The sequence below is a fragment of the Corvus kubaryi genome, unplaced genomic scaffold (genome assembly GCF_017639235.1).
Source record: "Corvus kubaryi isolate FWS band 111438036 unplaced genomic scaffold, C.kubaryi_AGA036_p1.0 37334, whole genome shotgun sequence".
In the NCBI taxonomy this organism is placed as follows: domain Eukaryota; kingdom Metazoa; phylum Chordata; class Aves; order Passeriformes; family Corvidae; genus Corvus; species Corvus kubaryi.
In genome coordinates, this window is record NW_024581108.1 from 25990108 (window position 1) to 26013381 (window position 23274).

General features: G+C 44.5%; 1 protein-coding gene across 3 annotated transcripts in view; it reads left to right on the forward strand.

Annotated features, from left to right (window-relative positions):
* Nucleotides 1-20967, forward strand: part of LOC121665974 (serine/threonine-protein kinase TNNI3K) — a 40855-nt gene extending 19888 nt beyond the window's left edge. Inside the window, exons 8-25 of one of the 3 annotated variants that reach the window (XM_042031012.1) lie at nt 1876-2020; nt 2109-2213; nt 2873-2967; nt 3571-3720; nt 4840-4926; nt 6164-6220; nt 7265-7357; nt 7443-7500; nt 7615-7809; nt 8151-8255; nt 12655-12707; nt 12875-12927; nt 14204-14336; nt 15033-15142; nt 17964-18023; nt 18235-18404; nt 19363-19442; nt 19577-20967. In XM_042031012.1, the coding sequence (XP_041886946.1) occupies nt 1876-2020; nt 2109-2213; nt 2873-2967; nt 3571-3720; nt 4840-4926; nt 6164-6220; nt 7265-7357; nt 7443-7500; nt 7615-7809; nt 8151-8255; nt 12655-12707; nt 12875-12927; nt 14204-14336; nt 15033-15142; nt 17964-18023; nt 18235-18404; nt 19363-19442; nt 19577-19653 (1826 nt within the window). In that variant the 3' untranslated portion in view covers nt 19654-20967. Of the gene's footprint in view, nt 1-1875; nt 2021-2108; nt 2214-2872; nt 2968-3570; nt 3721-4839; nt 4927-6163; nt 6221-7264; nt 7358-7442; nt 7501-7614; nt 7810-8150; nt 8256-12654; nt 12708-12874; nt 12928-14203; nt 14337-15032; nt 15143-17963; nt 18024-18234; nt 18405-19362 lie in introns of all 3 variants that reach the window. The other 2 variants (XM_042031011.1, XM_042031013.1) reach the window with 2 other exon arrangements.
* The last annotated feature ends 2307 nt before the right edge of the window (nt 20968-23274 follow it).

Genomic DNA, 23274 nt, shown 5'->3' on the forward strand with positions numbered 1-23274 from the left:
TCCTGAATCAGTAGGATGGTATTTTTTTCTCCATAACATTCTTCTAAGATGTTTTGACTGATTTTCTGCTGTATTGAATGTGAACTTCTCCTTCTTTTTAAGACAATATTCTCCTTCTTTTTAAGACAAAGTGTATCTGGTGTGCTTCATTTAGAAAGCAAAAAGCTACCAATTGAAACAAAACCCATTATCCCATGGTCTAGTTATAGATCCTTCTAGAGGCAAAGGAAATGGTTTGCAGGCATTTCTGACTGGATAAGTAAAGGAGTGTTCCTTCCTTTCTCCACCCTGCACCTTGTTGTGTTGTAGACTGAGGCCCCTGATGTCCTTCAGGCCATTCTGTGGGAACATGTTCTAAATTGCTGATACTTATCATTATAAAATTTTGACATTTATTCCACTCTTACTTATTGCACTTCACAATGGATCTGGTGAAATGGTACCAGAAGGTCAGGTCATAATAAAAACTAAAGGCCAACATGTCACATGACGCTATAAAGTGAAGAATTATTTTAGAATAGAGAGGGAAAAGAGTCTACTTTTCTTTACTTCTTATATACAAGACTGCTGGGAAGGTTAATGGGAGCAGTTAATGAAGTTTGTGGATTTCAGTAACAGAACACACCATTGGAGCTCTCTGTCACTAGACACAAGGGAAGTTGTAAGTTCCACACATTTCAGAGGACTGTCCATTTCTGTGAGCATTCAGCATCATTTCAAAAAGGTTTTAAAATAGGAATCTATTTTCATTTTCACTGTTTGTTATACTCACAGAAAATCAAAGAGAAGACAGACCCTCAGAATGTGATTGGGTTGGCCTCTGTCCTGAGGAGGCTGAGCTGTAGGAGATGTTCCTGAGGGGTGTTTGTCAGAGTTGCATGGAAAAGCCTGGCAGTACAGGTTTGGACATCTCCAATGGACAACTATTCCCTTGTAGTCTATTCACTTATGTAAACTGCCTCAAAGACCTGGTGCCAGGCTGAACCAAGAACTAAATATTGCACAAAGAAGCCTAGGTTTGTCATTTCTATCAGTTACAAAATCAACTGGTTATGGTTGTTCTGGAAGGACATACATACCTTCCAGAAGGTTGTTCTGGAAGAACATAGGAAGAAATACACCAAGAGTCAAATAAACACATTTAAAACTGACTAAAGACTTATTTTGGATAATGAAAACAGTACTTGTAGGTGTCTGTACCAACAAAGAACTCTGCCTAGAGCCTTGTCCAATCTCTTCTTCACTCCCTACAGGATAGATGAAGGAAGAGCCATGTAAGGTACCTCCACTCCCGTTTCTGGTGCTGGAATGCAATTGCCCATCCCATAAACAGGCAGAAGGCCCCCTGGCATGGATGTGGTCCATGATAGCTGGCAGTCTGAAACAATTGCCATCTGCAGATCAAGGATACTCCAGGGACACTCCATGCAATTGCCCTTAGAACAGTTTGCTACTACTGGTAGATACCAGCAGTTCTGTGCTGCCTGGACGTTCCCAGTTCTGTTGATGTTGTTATTATCTTACTTTTGCTTCAAAATTGGTCTTTCTAAGGGTCACTTATAACTCACGATTGCTTCATGGAAAGCTGCATCAAAACACTCAATCAGTTTGCAGCTGGAAGAAAGCAGTTATGCCCCAAGTTCAGAAAATCACCGTGACAGTGCACTGCAGGTGACACAGAGCAATGTGGGTTCAATATACGAAAGGTCACAGACATTTCAATTTTAAACAAATATGCCCACAAATATTTTCCCAGGAGGTTTCAAAATGCATGGGTACAACACATAAAATTCTACTAAATATCCCAAACAATCCCAGACATACTGTGCTAAGGATAAAATCCTTTCTGTGGTCTTTTTCTGGGTCAACCGGCAGTGAATGCTCAGGACAACGAAGATCATGTGCCTCTGCACTTCTGCTCTCGATTTGGGCACCATGATATTGTGAAGTTCTTACTGCAGAGCAGCTTCGAAGTGCAGCCCCACGTGGTGAATATCTATGGAGACACACCTCTACACCTGTGAGTGCCCCGGAGCAGCTGTTTGACAGGTTTGGGACTCGTGGGAAGGCCGCGTTTGCTAACACCTCTGTACTGGCTTCCTCTTCAGTGCCTGTTACAATGGGAAGTTTGAAGTTGTCAAGGAAATAATTCAGCTCTCAGGAACAGAAAGTCTCACTAAAGAGAATATATTCAGTGAAACAGCTTTCCACAGGTGAGGTGTTCAAATGCCATTGTCAATAGAGCTCCACTTACACACGCGTGTGGCACGACACCCAAAATTACAAATGTCTCACCAGCAGCCAGGGGAGGGACAGAGCCAGCAGGGAGCTACACAGGGAGGGTGAGTTTGTGTCATGAGATGCATGACAGGGCATGAAGTAAGAGGCAGAACCAGGCAGTGAATGAGAAGAGAGAGAGAGGGAGAGAAGAAGTGAGAGCAAGGAAGGTAAGAAAATCAGGTTCACCAACACCTGGTTGGACGATGGTTCCTTTCCTTGTCCAGTTTGGGAGCTGAGATCAGAGCTTGTTCCACCTGGATGTCTGCTGGAGCCAGGTACTCTGAATGAGAAACCAGGTGGCAGAACATGGTTTGGTTGGGATGCTGGAAATTTGTAAAGGGCTATTTAAGAGGCACTTTGCAACACAGACTGTTTGCACAACTGTGTAAAATTAGGTGATTCAGCAATAATTAGAATGTTTCTGAAACAATAAAAATGAATATGCTTTGGTGGATTAATCATGCATTTGCACATTTCTAAAGATCCTTTATTACTGCATTTTTATCTCTGTGTAATTCTTTGTAAATTTTTGGCTAGCCAAAGTACTTCTTTTATGGACTATAAGCACTCACCACTCCCTTTGCTTCTGCAGTGCTTGCACCTATGGAAAGAACATAGAACTTGTCAAGTTTCTTCTTGACCAGAATGTTGTAAGCATCAATCATCAAGGGAGAGATGGGCACACAGGTAACATCATCATACTTACTGTGTATGAGGGTATATGCCAGCACCAAAATATTGGGAAGCCATACACCATCAGGATTTCCAGGGTAATTCCAGCACCCAAGTACCTTTCAGACAGAGCACAGCTTTCTTGAAATATTTTTACAGGAGGCATAGAAGTGATAAGACTTCAGTGAGGATGTATCAGGCTCCTCAGGGTGTATATGAGTAACAAAACCTGGTGTAAACTGTTCCTCCCATAGTGAGGCTTCTAAGTAGCCTTAGAAATTTTTCTGCAAAGACATAGGCTCCTGGGATATAGTATCTGAAGGGCTGCACACCTTCCTGTCCCCACTACAAAGAACTGTCTTTGTTTCCACTTGCTTTTTCTCACATACAGAGTCGTTAAATGTGGTTTGCAGGTGGCAGAATAAATGGTGGCACATTGGGCAGAGGCAATAGATTGGTTCTTGCAGCCTTAATGTTTAATTTTCACCTCTCGCCTCAGGTACTTTTTTGACAATATATTTGTTTATCAAGGAAATCAATTTGCACTTTACAGTTGTTGCTGCAGTTGTTTTGCCATGTTCTGACAGTTGTGCTCCCCACACATCTCTGATGTTCCAGGATTGCACTGTGCTTGCTACCATGGCCATATTCGCCTTGTGCAGTTCCTGCTGGATAACGGAGCTGATATGAATCTCGTAGCTTGTGATCCCAGCAGGTCCAGTGGAGAAAAGGATGAGCAGACCTGTTTGATGTGGGCTTATGAGAAAGGTATTTCAATTTTCTAGTTTCTGCTACAAAATCCGCAGAAGCCGTGCAGGAAGGAGAGGGCAGCATGGGAAGGAGATAATGCTGCAAAATAACCTGCCAATGCCTGCAGACAGAGCTCTCACCATCTGCTCCCCAGGGAATGGCACAAAGGCTTATAAACCCCAACACTTCAATTTGTCACCTCAGATCTCTGTTAAACACCAGTTTAATCCAGCACAAACTCAAGAAGAGGAGTGTTTCTGTGCTGCTAAAACAAAAGACATGCAGCCTGAGCAGCAAGGGCTGTTCCTCCTCTGGCATGTGCATTTTATTGCTGACCATTTTATTGCTGACCATTGTGAGGAAGGATGAATCAGTCAGTAATCTTGAATTCTTGCAAATGTGGATCAAAGTGAGGCATTTTCCATGGCTCCTGTTATACTGTCTTGCATGTACAGACAGGTAGCAGCTTCCATCTTTCTGAGTCTGCAACTTCTGGGACATTCCCCTGCAGTGCCTTTTATTGTGAGAGTGACTGTAATATATTAAAACTATGAGTTTGCAAGGCTTTTCAAAACCTGATTATTGGCAAAATAATACATATTAAATTACTGAGGGAAAACTCATCTTGGAAAGGTTTAGGAAAGAATTTTAAATGCTGCCAGGCAGAGTTTTGTGTATCAAACACCTGAGCAGGTGGCCCCACTGCCAGCTGGTGCCTCTCAAGGGACAGGGGCAAGTGTAGCTTCCATCTGCAGCAATAGGTGTACAAATTTCTCCAGTTAGGACTACAAAAAGAATGATTACAGGCTCTGGTTTTCCTTGTCAGGTCCACTGAAGACTATTTCAACTTCCATTGCAGAATTTCTGCAATGCAGGTTTTTCCTTTGCCATATCTTGCATTTTAGGAGTAGGTGGACTCATGAAAACAACATGCTTGTTTTTACTGGCAGAAATTTCCCACATTTCTACAATTAAGAATCACAGTAGGTTTAGATTAGCATCACCACATCTTTGCATATTTTATAGACATGTTGTACATTTTTTTTAAAAATCCCCTGATTTTGTATAAATTAATTAAAAAAAAAAAAAGTCTTTTGAGTTACCTGCAAATCCATGTATTTCCTCTTTCCTTCCCAGGTCATGATGCAATTGTGACCCTCCTGAAGCATTACAAAAGACCTCAGGATGAATCCCCCTGCAACGAATACTCCCAGCCTGGAGGAGGTATGGGCTGAGCAATCATTTTATTCTCTAGCCAAAGGGCCTGATCTAAAGACTGCTGAAATCTCTGGAAAAGCTCCACCCATGTCAGAGAGCTTTGGGTCAGTTCTGTCTGCCACAAATAAAATCACTGTCATGGGACTCACCATTTTCTGGGTACACTTAATTTAATGTTCCATTATTTAAATTAAAGTTGTCAGTTGGTTTTATTCCTAGAAAGGAGAGCCCAAAGCTGTGAGTTGAAGATCAGCCCCTGTCAATCATTGCTCACACCTTTTCATGTCCTGAGCAGTCTTCCATCACTGTTCTTTGTGTGCTCTTTAGTCCTGATGTTTCTTTGACTGTTGACATTTTCTCTTTCTCTACTCAGTCCCCTTCATACTTTTTAATGTCTTTGGATATCAAATGCCCCCTTTGGAAGAATTAATTACACATTTTGCTACAAAAATACGCATTTGTATTGGTGACTAAATGACAAGAGCCAGGAACTGAGCTAGATTAAACAAAACCTTTGGCCATGTGTTAGAGCGCATCCTCAGAGAGGATGAGGATGCTGTACCTTGTTCTGCTCCAGGTGTGGAAAGCGGAGGAGCCTACAGCCAGCAGCAGCAGCAGCCTGCTCCCTGAATCTTTTGGCCTGTTCCAGGTTTAGCTGTAGTATAGCTCAAGTGTATGTAAATCTGTAGGGGACTAAGGTCACAGGTGTACTGGAAATTATTTTGGCAAGCGATTAGCACATGCAGGGATATTTTGTAATTCTGATTTCTAAAAGGACTTGGCTTCCACTTGAGCAGAAAAAAGGGGATGAAATTTCTGGTATAGGGAGAAAGCTGAGGCCTTTGGGAAAGTCTCATCAGTGAACTAAAAAGTGCAGTATGTTCACAGTCCAGTTTGGGAATCTGGCCAGAGCTCCTTTACAAAATCTAGTGGATCTAAAGGCTACGTTGGCTCCCTTAATACCTGTGAGTCGATACCATTCTGCAGCAATCAGTAAAGCCATACACAGATTCCTGTCAAGGCTGAGGGGATACAACATCCCAATCTGCTGTGCCTGGTAGAGTGAAGAAAATGAACTATATCCCAGCCCAAACCAGCTCCCATCAGCTGTGTTCGTGTGTTCGTCTGAATTCTCACCCTTTATTATTAATTCTTTCAGCCATCATTGACTCATTAATTTATCAGCACTATCACTTATGCTGTTGTTGAACTCCATAATATTTCACGCTGTTCTTTATTTCAGATGGTTCCTATGTGTCAGTGCCATCCCCTCTAGGGAAGATTAAAAGCATGACAAAAGGTATTTGCCATGGCAAGGGAAAACTTGAACTTTTGTGGTCTTTTGATCCAATGTGTTTGTCAGCCTGAACATCCTACACAGGATTCATTATTCCTGGAATTTTTATGGTTCATTGTTCCATTTCCTTGGCATAATTTTAGGAAACAATATACTTCGTTTTGTTACTCAGGACAATGACAATTCCTGTATTTGCCTTGTTTTCATTCACTTTAAAATATATATATATTTCTTTTTATTTCTTTGAGAAAAGGCTGTGATGTGAAATAGCACTAATGAAATACCCACTTCTCCATGAATGCAAATAAATATCATTTAAATCACACCATAAAATGCCTGAATTATCCTTATAAGAAAAATTCTGTCCAAAAATAATTTGTGTTACTGTGAAAAAAATACAGCTGAAATATGCAGATAAATATTTTAAGGTATTTTAAGGTATTTTAAGATATTTCCTCTTTTTTTTTTTTTTTTGGTGGTACTTTCAATTTTCCCCTTTAAATGTTCTCTCTGGATATAATCAAATCCTTACATCTTTTACATAGCAGCATCAAAATTCTCTGTTTAGAAATATTCTGATAAACTCTATAGTAATAAACTAACAAGATCAACAAGATAGAGACATTTGACAACTAGTTGACAAATTCAGTTGCAAAGTTTAGATTCCACATGTCACTAAGAGCCAGCCAACTCTGGAATAGCATCCCCAGCAGCAGCAATGAGCACTGGCTACACAGAAAAATGAATTAATTCTCCATGTAAGGAATTTTGTGCTACCATCCCGTGGTACAGGCAGAGTTTGGGAACGTGGGACAGTGCTCATGGCTGATACAGTGCTAGAGCCAGGAATGCCCAAGGCAACCTGTGGCATTGCAAGTGTCTGTCACTGGGGTTTGCTGTAGCAGGGAGCAGGACTAGCAGTCAATTTTCAGGGAAAAACCTGTAAAAAACAGCTCTCCCCATGCAAGAGTTCTGAAGGTCAGCGCTTTTATGCTTGCTCCTCCCCTGACCCGTGTTTTATAAATGGGATGAGTGTTTTTCTTGCAGAAAAGGCCGATGTCCTCCTCCTCCGCGCTGGTTTGCCATCACACTTCCACCTTCAGCTCTCTGAGATAGAGTTCCATGAGATTATTGGCTCAGGTACCAGAAATTAAAGTGCATTGACTTTAAATGTTTGATGTTCATAACCAACATATTTGAGCTTATTTATTTTAAACTGTTTTAGGGTCTTTTGGAAAAGTCTATAAGGGACGATGTAGAAATAAAATTGTTGCAATCAAACGGTAAGTTTGTCAGGCTTTTCCATCCTACTTGGTCAGTGACCTAGTTTGAAGTATTTAAAAAGCCCATATTTTATGACACTTTTGCCTTCTGCTTCCTCTCATGTGAATTCTAAGTTACCGAGCCAACACCTACTGCTCCAAATCCGATGTGGACATGTTCTGCCGTGAGGTTTCCATTCTCTGCCAACTGAACCATCCCTGTGTCATCCAGTTCGTGGGAGCCTGCCTGGATGACCCCAGCCAGTTTGCCATCGTCACCCAGTACATCTCCGGGGGATCGCTCTTCTCCCTGCTCCATGAGCAGAAGAGGTATTACCCTCATCCCCCACGGGGGCCTGCCACACAGAATTTGGAAGTGTAGGGAATCTATGCTGATGTAAATACTCATTTCAGGATAAGACAACAGAGAAAGGAACACAGTGGAAAATATTGAGCTTTGGTTCGCTTTAATGGGGTGTACGAGGTAAATTGATGAGTAATCACAAAGTTGTTATTGCCATTATTTTACAATATATAGGTTTACTTTGCATAGATTACGTAACATTATTTTGTATGTAAAACAATTTTAAACGTCCCATGATTTACAGATAAGAATAATTTTCAACTGTTTATTACCTTCAAGTAATTTTAATTTTTTTTACGAAATACAGAATTCTTGATCTGCAGTCTAAATTAATCATTGCTGTAGATGTGGCCAAAGGCATGGAGTACCTCCACAATCTCACACAGCCCATCATACATCGGGATTTGAACAGGTCAGTTTCAGTCTTCAACCTAAAAATTTAGGCAACATGAAAGCTCAAAGCCACAGGGACACCCTGCGGCCTCCTGCAACCCCACAGTGTCTCATTAGCACTCAATTGAAAATAATCTCAGAGGTTTTATACAAACCTCTATGAGTCACAACTGCTGAACTGTGATTGTCCTGGAAGGCTGCAGTCGCTGATGGTGTTTCCCTACATCTGTTTGTTTTTCTGAATCTCCATTTCCCAATGCTCAATTTCAGCCTAACACCTGCTGGCAAAGGACACTTGGTCACGTTCCCTCATCGCTTCATCTCCTGCCCTTTGCTTTGTCTCTTTTACTCTAAATATTTCCTGCTAGTCACTGAGTTCGTGTGTTTCTCTGTTTGCTTGGCTTGTTTGTTACAGCTCACAGCAGCTCTGATTGCTTCCCTCTGGGAGCTGAGATCTTCACAGGACTGGGCACTCACCCACCTCTGGTGGTATCCGAATGGGAGCACTGAGTCCTTGGTGGCTGCGGGGAAAAGCCTGTTCTTGCTGCTCCAGCTGTGAAAAGAGTCTTGAGCATGTTTCACCAACAGGGGGTGAAATACCTGAATGGCATTGATTGCAGGATTGGAGATGAAAGTGATCCTTTTGCTAGAGCCAAAGCATGGTCCTTAGCTCTGTCAGCCCTCGAGAGCAACCGGCACGCTGAATGGCATCCTCCACTATCCTTCTGAGTCTCCTTCTCATACCTGCATCCCTGCCCAGCTTCCTTCCAGGCCGCACACCTGTGTTGTTCCAAGGGAGAGCCTTGCTTTTGAGGCAGTGGCGCGAGCCAAGAGCCCCAGGCCTGACTGCTGCAGCCTGTGGAACTGCTCTAGGGGAGCCAAGGCTCAGACCAGGGCAGCCAAGACTCAGACCTCACAGTTCAGCTTCATGCCTTGGTGGCTCTTAGAAGAACAGTTCTGCACTGAAGGATTTTAAATAATGATTTCCACAAAAGAAAACCCAAACCAGTATCTTCCTAGAGATCCAGAAAGCATGTAACTGCCCCACAGAACTCATACAGATCGTATTTGTGAGGGTCAGAAGATAATGTGCTGTAGGGAATGTTGGAGCCATTGATGTGTGCTGCTGAGAGAGCTCAACTTCTGAAAGTTTAGTGCAAGAGCAGGAGTCGTGTTTGCAGCATGAGTCCCAGCCAACCCACAGGCACAATTACCAGATGAAAAACTTTGCAACAACTTAAGAGAAAGACTAAGAGTGAAAATCCGTGTTAAGTTTTGCCAGTGGCTTCACAGGAGTCTCATATTTTTTACCTTAATTTTTCACATAACTCATAATCACTTTTGTGAGTTCTGAAATCTAATGCACTACACATAATGCATTAAATAAACCTGCAATATGGCTTGACAGAATAGAGAAGAAAATTAATCTTTCGTGTCTCTACCCTGAAAAAGGAGTTATCCTTCCATTTGAAGAATAATTGGGAGTTTTATTTTGCTTTTCACTTCTGACAGCCATCAGTAATGGTGACATGCATCACCTTATTACTACTTACACCATGGTGAGGGATGGAAGCCACAAAGATTATAGCACTTTAATAAAAGAGAGACCATTTTAGTATCCATTTAATTTAAGCCATGACAGCTGAACATGGCTGGAGCAAGCCTTTGAGCAACTGACCTGCTTTTGATGGCTCTAACTATCTGTGAACACTTCTGAGAGCTGCTTGGTGAGGGAGATGAAAGAGAGGATGGCAGCCTGGTGGTAATGGGCATGGAGTCTGCAACTCTTTGTTGAAACGTCCCTTGTGAAATCTTAAAATATCCATTGCTTTTTATTACACCCACAGCGTGTTAAAGGCAGAAGGATCTTTTAATGGCCCAAATCCTTAGGAAAGGGACATGCTGTGCCTGTCACTTGACATGGGAGAGAGAAGCCTCCACGCCTGGCAGACCCCAGAACCATGTCCTTTCACAAAGCCAGGATGATTGCACACTCCTTGTTCTTATCTCGTTTTCTTCCTTCCATGGTTTCATGAAGAGAACAATGCCTGCTCTCACTATTGCAATCCCTGTGTGACCTTAACAGAAGAAAATTAATTTCTGATTCTGCTGAACTCTGTATTAGTCTTCTGCCAGCTCAGTTCAGCTTGGATTTTTCTTGCTGTATTTCTCAAAACACAGGCTTAAGAGCACCTGTTTCACCTGAGGTTTTCACGTTTTCAAGTGCCACTGAGTCAATTACAGCATTTTTAAGCTGTTACCTTCCAAACCTTATTTCTGTGGGGTGTATTTGTTTACTTTAAAAAAGAAAAATCAGTATTTGTAGTGTTCCCTGGAGGTACCAGACTGACAAAACCCTCCGAGAGCCTGCTTCCTGCCCTCAGATATGCCCATCAATGCACTCAGCACCAAGATGAGCATTTCAGCATTGTTTGTCAGATTCTGAGCCAGGGGAGGTTCAAATTGGACATCAGGGAGAATTTCATCACTGAAAGGGTGGTCAGGCATTGGAAGTGGCTACCCAGGGCAGTGGTGGAGTCACCATCCCTGGAGGTGTCCAAGGAACACCTGGACATGGCAGTCAGTGCTGTGGGCTGGGTGACGAGGTGGGGATTGGTCACAGGTTGGACTCCGTGATCTTGGAGGTCTTGGAGAGCTCCAATCTCAAAGATTCTGTGATTCTATGAAAGGCTGATGCATGCCATGAGGAGAAAGGGAATTTCAATTGATTTCTCTGCTTCTCCATAAAAACTGTCAGCCTAGGTCTTGATTATGTCTTGACTTGTCAAGCTGGATTTATTCAAGTCTACACAATCCTGGAATAGCCTGAAGTTGAAGCTAGGGCTCAATGCAGTTGAGACATGGTGATAATTTTTGTCCCTACTGACAGAGGCCAAATTTGAGCAAAGACCACAGCAAAGTCTGTAGCTCTGTGTGGCTTGTGTACCTACACTCAGCCTGGGGTGCAGCCTTCAGGAGTCTCTCTAGTTCCACCTTGTGTTTGATTCATATTTTCATTTGGCATACGGTGTGGATCTCAAAACAATTCCACATGTGATACTAAAATAATTTAAATATTTTGATGGAAAGTACATATGAGAGCTAAAATCAGATTGAATATAAATCAGGAGAGTCATGGTTACATTTTTATGATTAAATTTATCATCCCAAGGGTTGGGTTTAGGTGAAGGTGGAAACCTTGAAGACTGATTTGTGGGAGTCCTGCTTGGGAAAGCTTAAATTTTCTTCTGTCCTAAAACTGTTATCTGGTAAAATTTGTGTTCCTCACTTGACTGCTCTTGTTTCTATCTGCAGCTCTAATATGTGCAGGTTGTGCTTTTTGTTGAGACCATCAATATTACTTCCATTTTCCCTCCTCATGTAAACTCTTGCCAACTTTTTCATTTCTGTTTTTCATACACTTTTCACTCTTCTGAATTTTCTTGACTCAGTCAGCATTTGATAAATACCCTGACATCATCATTGTGTCCACATTCCTGCACTTTTATGTTGTGATTTGCTCGGCCCTTCCAAAGCCCTGTGCCATGAAGGTATAGTGACTGGGGTAGGGAAGCCTTTATTTCCAGAGGTACTGGAAGCTTGTGACCTAGCTAAAGCATCTTGTGCGTCTTTCCCCAAGCTTCCATTCTCTTTGGAACCCTGTATTTGTGTTGCCGATTTCTAAAATTCTCTCTCTGGATTTGTTGCATGCAAATCAGTCAAAGGTTGGATTAGCAGTCAAAGGTTTGACTCTGTGATCTTGGAGTTTTTTCCAGCCTTGATGATTCTATGACTATACTGTTTTATGAAGTGGTCTTTTTTTTACTTCATCTTGTGTGTTCTTTGCTGAAAATTAAATCAGTTGCTGTAACTTCCATGAATCAGTAAAAAAATTTTCAGTAGATTCTATATACACTTTTCCTGCTAAATGACATTTTGCAATAAGCAAATAGATTTTGCCTGCATGATCCATTCTGTACGGACTCTTCAGATCTGCTCCTTCTCTTCCATACACTGGCGTAAATATGGGATTGCCACCTACGCAAGCCTTAGGAGGAAACAGAATCAGTCTGTGCAATTTTATTTTAAGATCATCACTATGTTTATATTCAAATATCATGATCTTTATCACTTCATCACTGAGATTCAGTGCACATATTAAATAAAGCTCTTGGACTTGGTCTCTAACTAATTACAGAAGGTGTTTTGCTCTGATATTGATTAGAAGCTGGTTTGCCCTCTCAGGGGTAAGGTGCACTTTCTAACAATAAATATGAGATGTACCTATAGACATTTAGCTACCCAAGGAGGTGATTTGAACTCAAACATTTAGCTATGACCCAAAAATGATAACATTTTCACCATCTTTAAGGCACTAGCAAACAATTACCTATAGGATTTGTTTTTTTTTCCCCCAGTCACAATATTCTCCTGTATGAGGATGGTCATGCAGTAGTCGCTGATTTTGGAGGTAAGGAGATTTTGTGAAACACTTATAAATTAACCCCAAATTCTCTAAAACTAAACATGTGCTGACTGAGAGGGTCCTGTGTAACTGTACTTAAGGTGGGATTTTTGTATAATAAGGTGTGTGTCTGTATTGGCCTGAGAGTAATTCTTTTTCTTGCTCTGTTTCAGAATCTCGATTTCTGCAATCCCTGGATGAAGACAACATGACAAAACAACCTGGGGTTTGTTTCTTGTTTTATTCCACATAATTAATATCAAACATACAGGCAAGCACAGTTTAGGAAAAGAAGACATTGGAAATATGTTTGTTGGAAACGATGAACTGGTGTAGTATTTCATCTCTCTCAATGTTTCTCTGTCTTGGTTTAATTTTTTTCCTCTGTCTTTAATAGCAGAGATGAGAGAATATATAACATCTGCAGCAGAAAACAATGCTTTATAAGGTTGTCTTTGGAGCTCTATTGCCCCAATTCCTTACTAAAGAGTTTTTTTTAATCCACTCTTCCCCACTCACACACACATGCTGTTGGCAGGTGGTTCCTTTTTCTAACAGGGAATTAGTTACTCAGCACTGATTCCCTTATTTCACAGTTCTTTGCTTCACAATAGCCCATTGCTCACTGTCAGATTTACAAGACAGTTGTTGTCTTCATGGGTTGGGGTCCAGATATGTCCTGTGTGTCACCCCATGGCCAGGAACGTTCACATCATCCTAACTATTAATGTGGGGTGGGATGGATGATGGGATGGAGTGGGCAGTGCCAGAGGATGGGTGGTGCTACAGCCGGCCTTGGCAACCAGCTCTTTAACACTCTGCAGTGGTACTCGCTGTGTGGGGAGTGGGGCTGCTGCTCAGACATTAAGTCTTGCTGGGGCTTGGTGCTGTTCTGCTGAGAAAGGCTGTTCTATGAAAACTGACCTGATGGGGGCTGTCCTGCCCTGTATAGGATGCAGAGTACGGAGCACAAGGAATCTAAAAATCCACCCTGAACCCGTCACCCCAGGGAGAGACTGGTTGCTTGTGAAGCAGCCTCAGAACTGGGGCTCTGCAGGGAGCAGCAAGACCCCAAGAGAGCAGGCCCCAGTCCAATGCAGCTATTGTCACCTTTTACTTCTGCCAGCTGGAGCAGTAGTTAATTCTTATTATGTGGCATATATGCATATATCTCTCAGATCATATGATGTGGTCTCCAGACCTTGAGCCTGGGCTTCTGTTTTTATTCTCATCCTACTGTCACAGTTAAAGCCTGCTCAGCCTGGCTCTATGGAGCTGAGATAGCACCAAGCTGATGCAGTTACATATCATACACAGTAACACACTGACTACATTTTGCAAGTCAGGTGAAAATTTTTCCTGGCAGATTACCAATTATTTTATGGAGTGATGGAGGCAGGAAATAAGGAAACAAAGGAAAACAAACATACAAATACAGGAATAGGTGCTTGTACGAGGAAGCAAACACTGCTAATGTGTGATTGCTGTTTCCTGGTGCGCAGAACCTGCGCTGGATGGCCCCTGAGGTGTTCACCCAGTGCACGAGGTACACCATCAAAGCCGATGTCTTCAGCTATGCTCTGTGCCTCTGGGAGCTGTTAACGGGGGAAATTCCTTTTGCTCACCTGAAACCAGGTAACATGCTCAATTAATTAAATTTTTTAATTTCTCTAAACTAGAGAAGTGGCTACACCATGTAATTTTAAGATTCAGTAGTATCTTACTGAAGTGTGTTATTAAGTGCTAAGAGATTGCATTCGGTGAAAAGCACAGACCTATCCTATCTAGGTCTAGGACTGGGAACAAGACACCCTGACTACAGGCTGTTTTGTCTCTCACACGGGTGCTGGGATTGCAAAGCCATTCCTTGGTACATCTCCTTGAGTACCTCAGGACAGCACCCACAGACCGGTGGGGAGGGGGGTGTACAACAGCAGAGCAACATTTCCAGGGCTGCACTTTGCACTCCTGAGATTCTGACCCCTGGATGTCTGACAGGAGTTGCTCAAGGTCATGAGCACTGCAGGACGTGGTCAGAGCCAGCATGGGTAAGGAGCAAGGGTTCAGCCCCCTCTTCCAGTGAGACCCTCACTGCTGTCTGACCTGTGACCAGAGGTGGGCCTGTGGCCATGGTGATGGGCATCTCACTCTGCTCTCGGTCTGATTGGAAAAGCCTCCTTTAACCTCCAGCCTCCATGCAACCTCCTTTATTCGTAGGTGGGATGGCTCAGCATTTCCACACCTGCTGGGTGTCTCAGCAGTGGGTAGGGGTGTTCCCAGGATCCCTGTGACCGCTGGTGCTAACGGGTGTCTCTGGGCTGTCCCTTGCAGCGGCGGCAGCGGCGGACATGGCGTACCATCACATCCGCCCGCCCATCGGCTACTCCATCCCCAAGCCCATCTCCGCCTTGCTGATGAGGGGCTGGAACGCCTGTCCTGAGGTGAGTGCCCCTGGCAGCTCCGGCTGACACCCCCAAAATCACAGTTTCCATGGGAAGGGTCACTGCAGAAAGTGCCCCGGCAGATAATGGGGTGTGTCAGGAAATACAGGAGAGTTGGTGAATTGAGGAGGAAATTAAATTAACATTTAGCCTTTCAACAAAACTTAATTAATTATGTAATTCTGATTAAGAATCGAGCTGTTACAGATGAGTAGAAAATTCCTTGCTGCTCTCAGATTTTTGTAAGGAACAGGTAGTGACAGCATGTAACACACATTCATTTTAAATTTATTGATATTAAAGTGTTGACTTAAGCAAGCACTGAGATGGGTGCAGTCCCTGTGTTTTGTCAGCATTCCTACAGCCACTTAGCCCCTAAAAGGAGAAACCATCTTTTCAGAGTCCCAGCACAGTTTGTTACCCATCAGTGCAACTCCAATGTCACTTCATCCTGCCAGTGTTTTAGAGCTTCAGGACAGAACTATAAAATAATTGATACCTCAATCAGCCCATGGATGGACAGAACTTTGCACAGGATGTGAGAAAAAACTTGTCAAAATTATTTTTATTAAAGGTTTTTTGCTACTGTTCTTTATTAGGCTTTATTTAGCTTTGCTAAAGGTCTTTTGTTATCATTTGTTAGGGAAAAATAGTAAGTTTTGGGGCTCAACAAGTGTTCACAGGTCAAAATACTCCACAAGGTCTGCTCAGTTTAAAAAAAAAAAGGCAGAAAATGGAGTATACCTGGAGGGGTTTTTCTGGATGGCCATGAAATGCCTCCAAATTAGAAAATGTATCCTTTTATTTGTCTTTAATTTCATTCAAGGCTCATCCCAGCTGAAAACAAGTTCCCATGTGCCATGTCCCTGTTTCTATTTATCAGGTACTTGAACATCTGTTTCCCAGAAACTTTTGAAAGCAGCTGTTTCCAAAGGCAAACTGGTGATTAGAAGATTAGCAGCATCTCCTGAGAAGCCTTTTTCATTGGCTAATTGGATTTGTGAGCTTTAATTAGAGACAGAGAATTTGCCATAAGGCCTAGGGCTGAGCTCTGTAAAGAAGTAAACATTTTCGTTTTATTAAATGCAACTCTGAATTTATGGCCATTCTTCCATTATCTCCAGTGGGCAAATCTGATGGATTCTGATCAAGTTCCACTGGCAGTGACAGGGCTTGTCACACGCAGTAAATGAGTATGAACACTTTGTAAATTGGAGCTCAGGGACATACTACTGGTTTTTTAACCAAACTCTTTTCTAGAAGGAACCACTGAGATCATCTCACAGTCAGGTTTGTGCCCAGTCATCCAATGGGATCTCCCTTCTTCCCACCAGTCTTCCCTCAGCTAACAGGAGGAGCCAGCTTGGAGGACTGTGTGTCTCTGGGAAGGGCTCCGAGTCCAGAGGGCGGGTTTTGCCAAGGTCGTTTTTCACACTGCTGTCCTAGGAGTAAGTTACTCAGAGCAGGGCTTATGGAGCCCAAGGTTCTTGTAGGACCAGTGTCATCCCATTGTGTTTTTCCAAGTGAAGGGTCTCAGTGCAGTGGCAGCAGAGCAACTGGATCAGTCAGAAGAGCAGAAGGCTTTAAAGACTAGCTGAGGATGGCATCACCCAAGGGACTGACACATGTCCCTGGGGCAATCCTGTCCCTGCCCCAGCTTGTCCCAGCCATGGAATGGCTGGTTGGAGGCACCAGGAGGAACCCACAAGTTCTGCACCCTGGCTCTCAGACCAGCCCCTGCTGCTCCCCTGGTCAGCCACCAGCATGGAGAGCACACACTCTTCTCCCTCCCTTTCCTGTGGACACAAACAAGTCTGTGGGAGTGAAAATGGACACATCATGTTCTTCCTACCCTTCTGAGAAAGCAAACCACGTAGTGCCCAGTTTGTTACTATGCTTTCTCGCAAAGGGATAAAACTTGGAGCCTCATTTGTGTGTGTTATCCCTCTGATGCCACTCATGGATGAGAGGGCTGCTGTCACTCCTGGACTGGAGGACTTCTGGGACAGCTACAGGGCTTTGTCCCAAAGCCCCTAAATCACATCTACCTCTTGCAGGCAGTTCTGTTGAGAATAATGTGATGGGAATGTGTGGAGCTTGTTTAGCAGTTACCTCACTAAGGTATTCTCAGCCCTTCCCTATCAAACAGTGCTGTATGTGCTGCTTCAGTCACACTTGAGTTTCCTGGGAAGGCTGAACTGTGAACTGGGACAGGACATTGACAGGCAATAAGAGATGGAGGGCTACTTGTCATTCCTCTCAGTTGCCCAATCCTGTCCCGAGCATAGCCTCCAGAAATCCTTCTGCCACATGAGGCATGCAGATAGAGACACCTGCCCAGGAGTGGGCTGGGCAGGCAGTGTGGAGCAGCCATGGAGAGATGCAGGTACATGGATGCGGGAGGGAGGAGGATGGCCATACAGGCAGGTTGGCCAGGAACTTGTCTGCTGCTCATCACTGCTTTTGCTGTGTCCAAAGTCCTGTTCATGGGCAAAGAGAAAGTCAACCTGAAGAGCAGAGCCAATAATTTATTGATAGTACTTTTGTGATCTAGTAATTATTAGCTCAAATTTAATTGTTACAGAAAAATAGATGATTTGCAGTTAAAGTTCATATGCACACTCATCTGCACGTTGTAGCTCAGCACTGAACTTGCAGTTTTCATCAGATTCCCAAACAGACTGACAGCTATGCCATGAAATTCGGAGAGGGGAAATGCTGGGGACTGTGACTGATCCCTTCCCTGTGTGTCAATCTAATCACATCAGATCTGCCCCCTTCCATTTTTAACCCAGCTCTGGTTTTCCTGTTGTCTTCACAGGGGAGACCAGAGTTTTCAGAAGTCGTCACAAAGTTAGAGGAGTGTCTGTGCAATATTGAGGTAAGGACCTGGCTCCCAGCGGGAAAGGTCTGTGTGTGTACAAGCAGATGGGAGTGCAAGTGGGGACAGGGACAGTGGCAGCAGCTGAGGACAGCGGTGGCTTTGGAGCTGCTGGAAAAGTCCAAGGAAAAGTGGGATACAACTTATGAGAGAGAGATGAGAAAGGACTTGTAAATATGCCATAATGGTACCTTTATTTTTTTTAACCCAGTTAATGTCTCCAGCCTCCAGCAATAGCAGCGGGTCCCTGTCTCCCTCCTCCTCCTCGGACTGCCTGGTGGCCCGGGGCGGTCCTGGGCGCAGCCACGTCGCCGCACTGCGCAGTCGCTTTGAGCTGGAATACGCCTTGAACACGCGAGCGTATGCTGCCTGGTCACAGGGGTGCGTACGAGTCACCGCGGGGCCCACGGGACGCAGAGGGGCTCTGGAAGGCTCCCACTGAGATGACTGAAGGAAAGAAGTAGGCTGTGCTGCTGGGAGGTGGTGTGGCAGGACCAGGAGAGAGCACCTCCAGACCTGTGCCATCACCTGTGTCCATCACAGAGCCCAGGCTGCCATTGGGAGGGCAGCGGGGAAAGGTGAAAGTGTCCCTGCTGAGAAGGGAGGGGACAGATGGACAGACAGAAAGACAGAATCCAAAGCCTTCCAGCAGGTACAGAGGCAGGAGACAACTATGTAAGGAAGACCCTCACAGAGGGTTGTGGGAGTCAGCATTGCTGTGACTGTTCCTACCAGGGTGTATCCTAAAAACTGTGTATCGCTCATTTCATGCCCAAAGAATGGTAGGAAGAACTCCTGATGTTTTTTAAGGCCACATGGGTTCTCTATAGTATTGTACCATTAAGTAAATACCTGAGGTATTATACCCTACCAGTGGGAGAACTGATTTCAAGGGCAAACATAGCAACTCTTACCTCTAGGATCAGGGATGAACAACATGTTGGCTGGACAGTGGGTTTGGTCCATGACTGGAAGATAATTCCACGATCCTTCCTACGAGAAATGTATCACCTTTTAGCAGTGACCCATAAAATACATGTCAATGACCCTGGATTGAGGCCTGGAATTGCTTCCAAGATGGCAATCCAGAGACAGCTGCAAAGCCCCAAATGGGGTATTTGAGGGCAGTTACTCTGAGAAGGGTAACTGAGTGCCAGTGTGCCTGGGGGTCATGGTCTCGTTTCATGATTTATTCTTGCTGTGAACTGCTGTGGCTGGGCCCCAGGCTGATGTCTCATGGTACTGTTCTTTCCTTCCACTCTGGAAAAAATGTTCTCATGGTCTGGAAATGTGTCATCATCAGTCTTACCTAAACTGACGCCTCCTGTTTAAATTGCAGCACTGGGCAGCCCCCTTCTCAGGGCCTGTCTCTGGATGACATGAGAAGGAACTTCCAGTACCCACCCGTGGACAAAAACGGTGAGCTACTGCTGAGTGCTCCTCCGAGCTCACGGAGCAGTGCCCCTGGTTATTCTGCTGGCACTGCAGGGAGGGGGCTGGGGAGCACCGCTGCTGTGCCAAGCTGCAGGCGACTCTCTCTCTGCGCCTGGCAGGGTACGTGTCGGACCCCTTGAGCACCATGAGGTTCCACTCCTGCGGCAGCAGCAGCAGCTTTGAGGACAGCAGCTGAGGGAGGGACCATCCACGTGGCACCAGCCCACCCATCGACCTGCACCTCCCGCTGAGCGTCACGCTGACATCCCTGGACTGAACAGCTTTAGTGTTGATGGCAAATGTCCCTGCCTTGCATTCTGCTTTTGCATCTCCCTCAGCTGACCTGCCCAAGGGCTGGGTTTGGTGCTGTGCTGCTGTTCTGCATCATGGGAATGTTGCATTTTCATCCTGGGCGCTGATAATGCAATGAGATGAAAGTAAAGAGACATCAGTTATATTCTAGAGCTCTGAGGTAGGATGCCCTTAGCTTGGACGGCCCTGAGGCAGGGGGCAGTCAGCCCACCCTTGCTGGGAGGTACCTGGGAACCACCAGCCCCATCCCCAATAAGACAAGGAACAGCTTGTAAGCCTCACCTGTGGGAGCTCAGTTGTTCCTGCTCACGGGTTCTGAACCAGACCTGGTTTGTTTTTGAGTTCCCCACAGGCCCAGACACATCCTGTGTCCCATTTCCTGCTCCGTGGCTTGATGCAGCTCCCCAGCACAGCAGCCCCAGCCCCAGCTCATCAGGGCCCTGACCCTCGGGTACTGTACTGGTCGCTGAGAACACAGACGTATCTGGATGCCCACCTTCCCTGAACTCCTCCAGACATCTGTGTTTTCTTATCCACTTGGTTTGGTTTGAGGGATTGTTTCTCCCAAAGAGTGTAAGCTTTCCTTCAGATGTTTGCTTACAAAAAGCAACACAGGAACTTCAAAACAAACTTTTAACCAGAAGGAAATTGTGTAAAATTATGTCACAAACATTAACACAGTGCAAAGTGGCATTTTTGACTTGAAATAAACCATGATGTCAGGATGCCATCATGCTGGGTGCCCAGTACCACCAATAGGCCCTGCAGCAGCAACTCTGACCATGGGGCATTAATAAAGAGAACAGAGGCAGGGTAGCAGAAGTTGAACTCTTCCTCTCAAAGTGATTACAGAGTTAATTGCACTGTTATTTTCTGGGGTCTTTTTTCAAATTAACAAAATTTATCTGTAATACCGTATGTGTGGACAAGGCAGAGCTGCCTTCCTGGCTGAGTGGGAATCAGTACTTACCATTGCTGGGCAGGGTGCTGTGGATGTTATTGAGGATGTTGTTTTTCTACAGCCATGATCCCCGAAGCAGGTCTGCAATGAGGCCTCGAGCACTGTGATAGACATGAACTATGACTGTATGGTGGGCTCTGACGATGCTTCTGACATGCCTGCTGTTACTTCCATAGTCCTAAAGCAATAAAAATGGAGAAGATTTCACTAAATAAAGCTTAGAGGTCATTTTCCATTTGTTTTGTTTCGCTTGCTGAGAAGTTGAATGGGGAGAAGCTGTAAGTGCAGCTCTGTCACAGCTCTCCCACCAGCAGCCCCTGGTACCAGTCCGTGGTTACTGCTGCTCCCCTGGGCTCATGTCTCAGGGGCAGTTCCATTTACACCAGCAGCTGCTGGGACAATGGAAATGTCAGAATGAATACATAGGAAAGCCTGGGATGGGGCTCACAAGGTGATCTGCTGGACCCTGTCCACAATCTCCTGGCCCAAGAAGTCACAAGATTTCCATGGAAGGGGCTGAACAAGAGGAAATATAAAGCTCCAGCAAACCAGAACAAAACAACATCCAGATTTATCTACAACTGGATGAAATCTGTTGTACTCTTTCTAGAAGTACAAGTACAGTGCAGTTTGCATGCTGTGACGGAAGACAGGCAGAGCAGAAGGGAGAAGGTGCATCCGGGATGCTGATGAAAATTCCCTACCTGACTAATTGGCCAGATGATAATCTGCTCCCCATGGCACAGCTACAGAAGCACAGGCAGGGAATAGGCTGATGAAAGAGGATGGACAGAGATTAGGTCTCATTCTTTGGTCTTGCATAGGCCAGAAACACCAATGGTGCAGAAAGGATCGATTGTCATATCTGAAAAATCAGCTCTAGCACTAAGATTCTTTTTCAACAGGGATTTTTTTCTTACAAATACCTCTGCATTCTGTCTGTAATTCCCTTGCCTAAAGTAACCATGCAGTGACTGTGCATTTAGTGACTGGGCCTGAAAACCAGAAACTAAACTGGATTAGAGAAACAAAAACAGAGCAAGGAGACTTCATGTGCATTAATACCTCTGTGTACTCACTGATACCTGAGCTGCTGGTGTCATCCTTCAGCACCTTCTCAGAATACGTCAGAGGGGAACACATGGGAACGACAACAAAAAAATCAGAAGGCAAAACTTTTTTAGTTTCAAAGGCTCTTTACTAAGACAAGTGCTTGCAAATAATTTTAATATTAATTAAAATTACTGGTTCCTTGAAGGAAACAATGTCTTAGTTAATTGCTCTCTATAGAAGAAAATCAGGCTCGGGGGGAAAACGTGTTTCATAGGCATAGGAGTGATCAGTTAGTAAAACAAACAAAAACTCTGAAAAATGTAAATGAGTAGAACATGTTCCAAAGCAGTTTGTGGGAGTGAAAGTAGCCTGTGCTGTTCCCAGAGAAGCCTGAGGAGCCCAGCATACTGAAATATTTACCAAGAATGAGATGCTAAGAGGATTCTTACCTTGCTTTGGAGACCTGCCAGTGCCTGGCAGCTGTAGTGATATTTTAAATTGTTTAACATTATCAGCAACAGGTGATCTAGATTAAAATAATCTGGTGTCCAACCAGACAAGGATTTGGACAGCAGCCAGAAGTGAGCTCAGCATCCCTGCAGCAGGTCCCAACATCCCTTGGCACACCACAGCACAGGACAGCCAGCACAGCACAGGAGTGTTGGCACAGCATGGCACAGCATGGCATAGGACAGCCAGCATGGCACAGCACAGGAGTGCTGGCATGGCATGGCACAGCACAGGACAGGACAGCCCAGAACATCCAGGACAGTACAGGAGAGCCAGGACAGCACAGGAGAGCATAGGACAGCCAGGACAGAAGAGCTGGCTCAGCACAGAAGGGCCGCCTCAGAGGCTCAGCCCCAATGGGCAGGCAGAGGGTTCGGTCATGCTTGGTTTGTACAGCTGAGCCCCAAAACCACTCATGCAATTCCCAGCCAGGAAACCCACCTTGCAGACCTTGTTTCAGACAGATGGATGAGCTGCCCATGCTGTCCACACCCAGGGTCCTAGGTGGTGTCTGTGAGTCACCATTCCTCATCTCTGCCAGCAATGGCAGGGCTTGGTGCCCAGTTCCAGGAGCTGGACTTTAAACTTTTCCCATCCTGCGTCCGCAGTGCACAGCCGGCATGGTTTTGAACTGATTAAATGCACCTCTTCAGCTGTGGAAGTCACCAGGTTCCAGCTGTGTGAGACACATCTGAGGCACAACCATCAGCAGCCAGTGACAGGCAACTGAAAACACCTGACACTTCAGGGAGTTAAAAAAGCCTTCCTGATGAGCAAAGAATGAGTTTTGCCCATGGCAACACTGTTGGATAGTTTGCTTTGCTCACATATGCTCACTTTAATAATTAGTCTTTTTTTCTTTTTGCTACACATCTTGTTTTTCCCTAAATGCAACGTACTTTTCACTTTGAAGTTAATTACTAATTAGCACCATATAGGAGAGCAGAAAGGACCATGGGAAACATTTCCAAATCTATACAA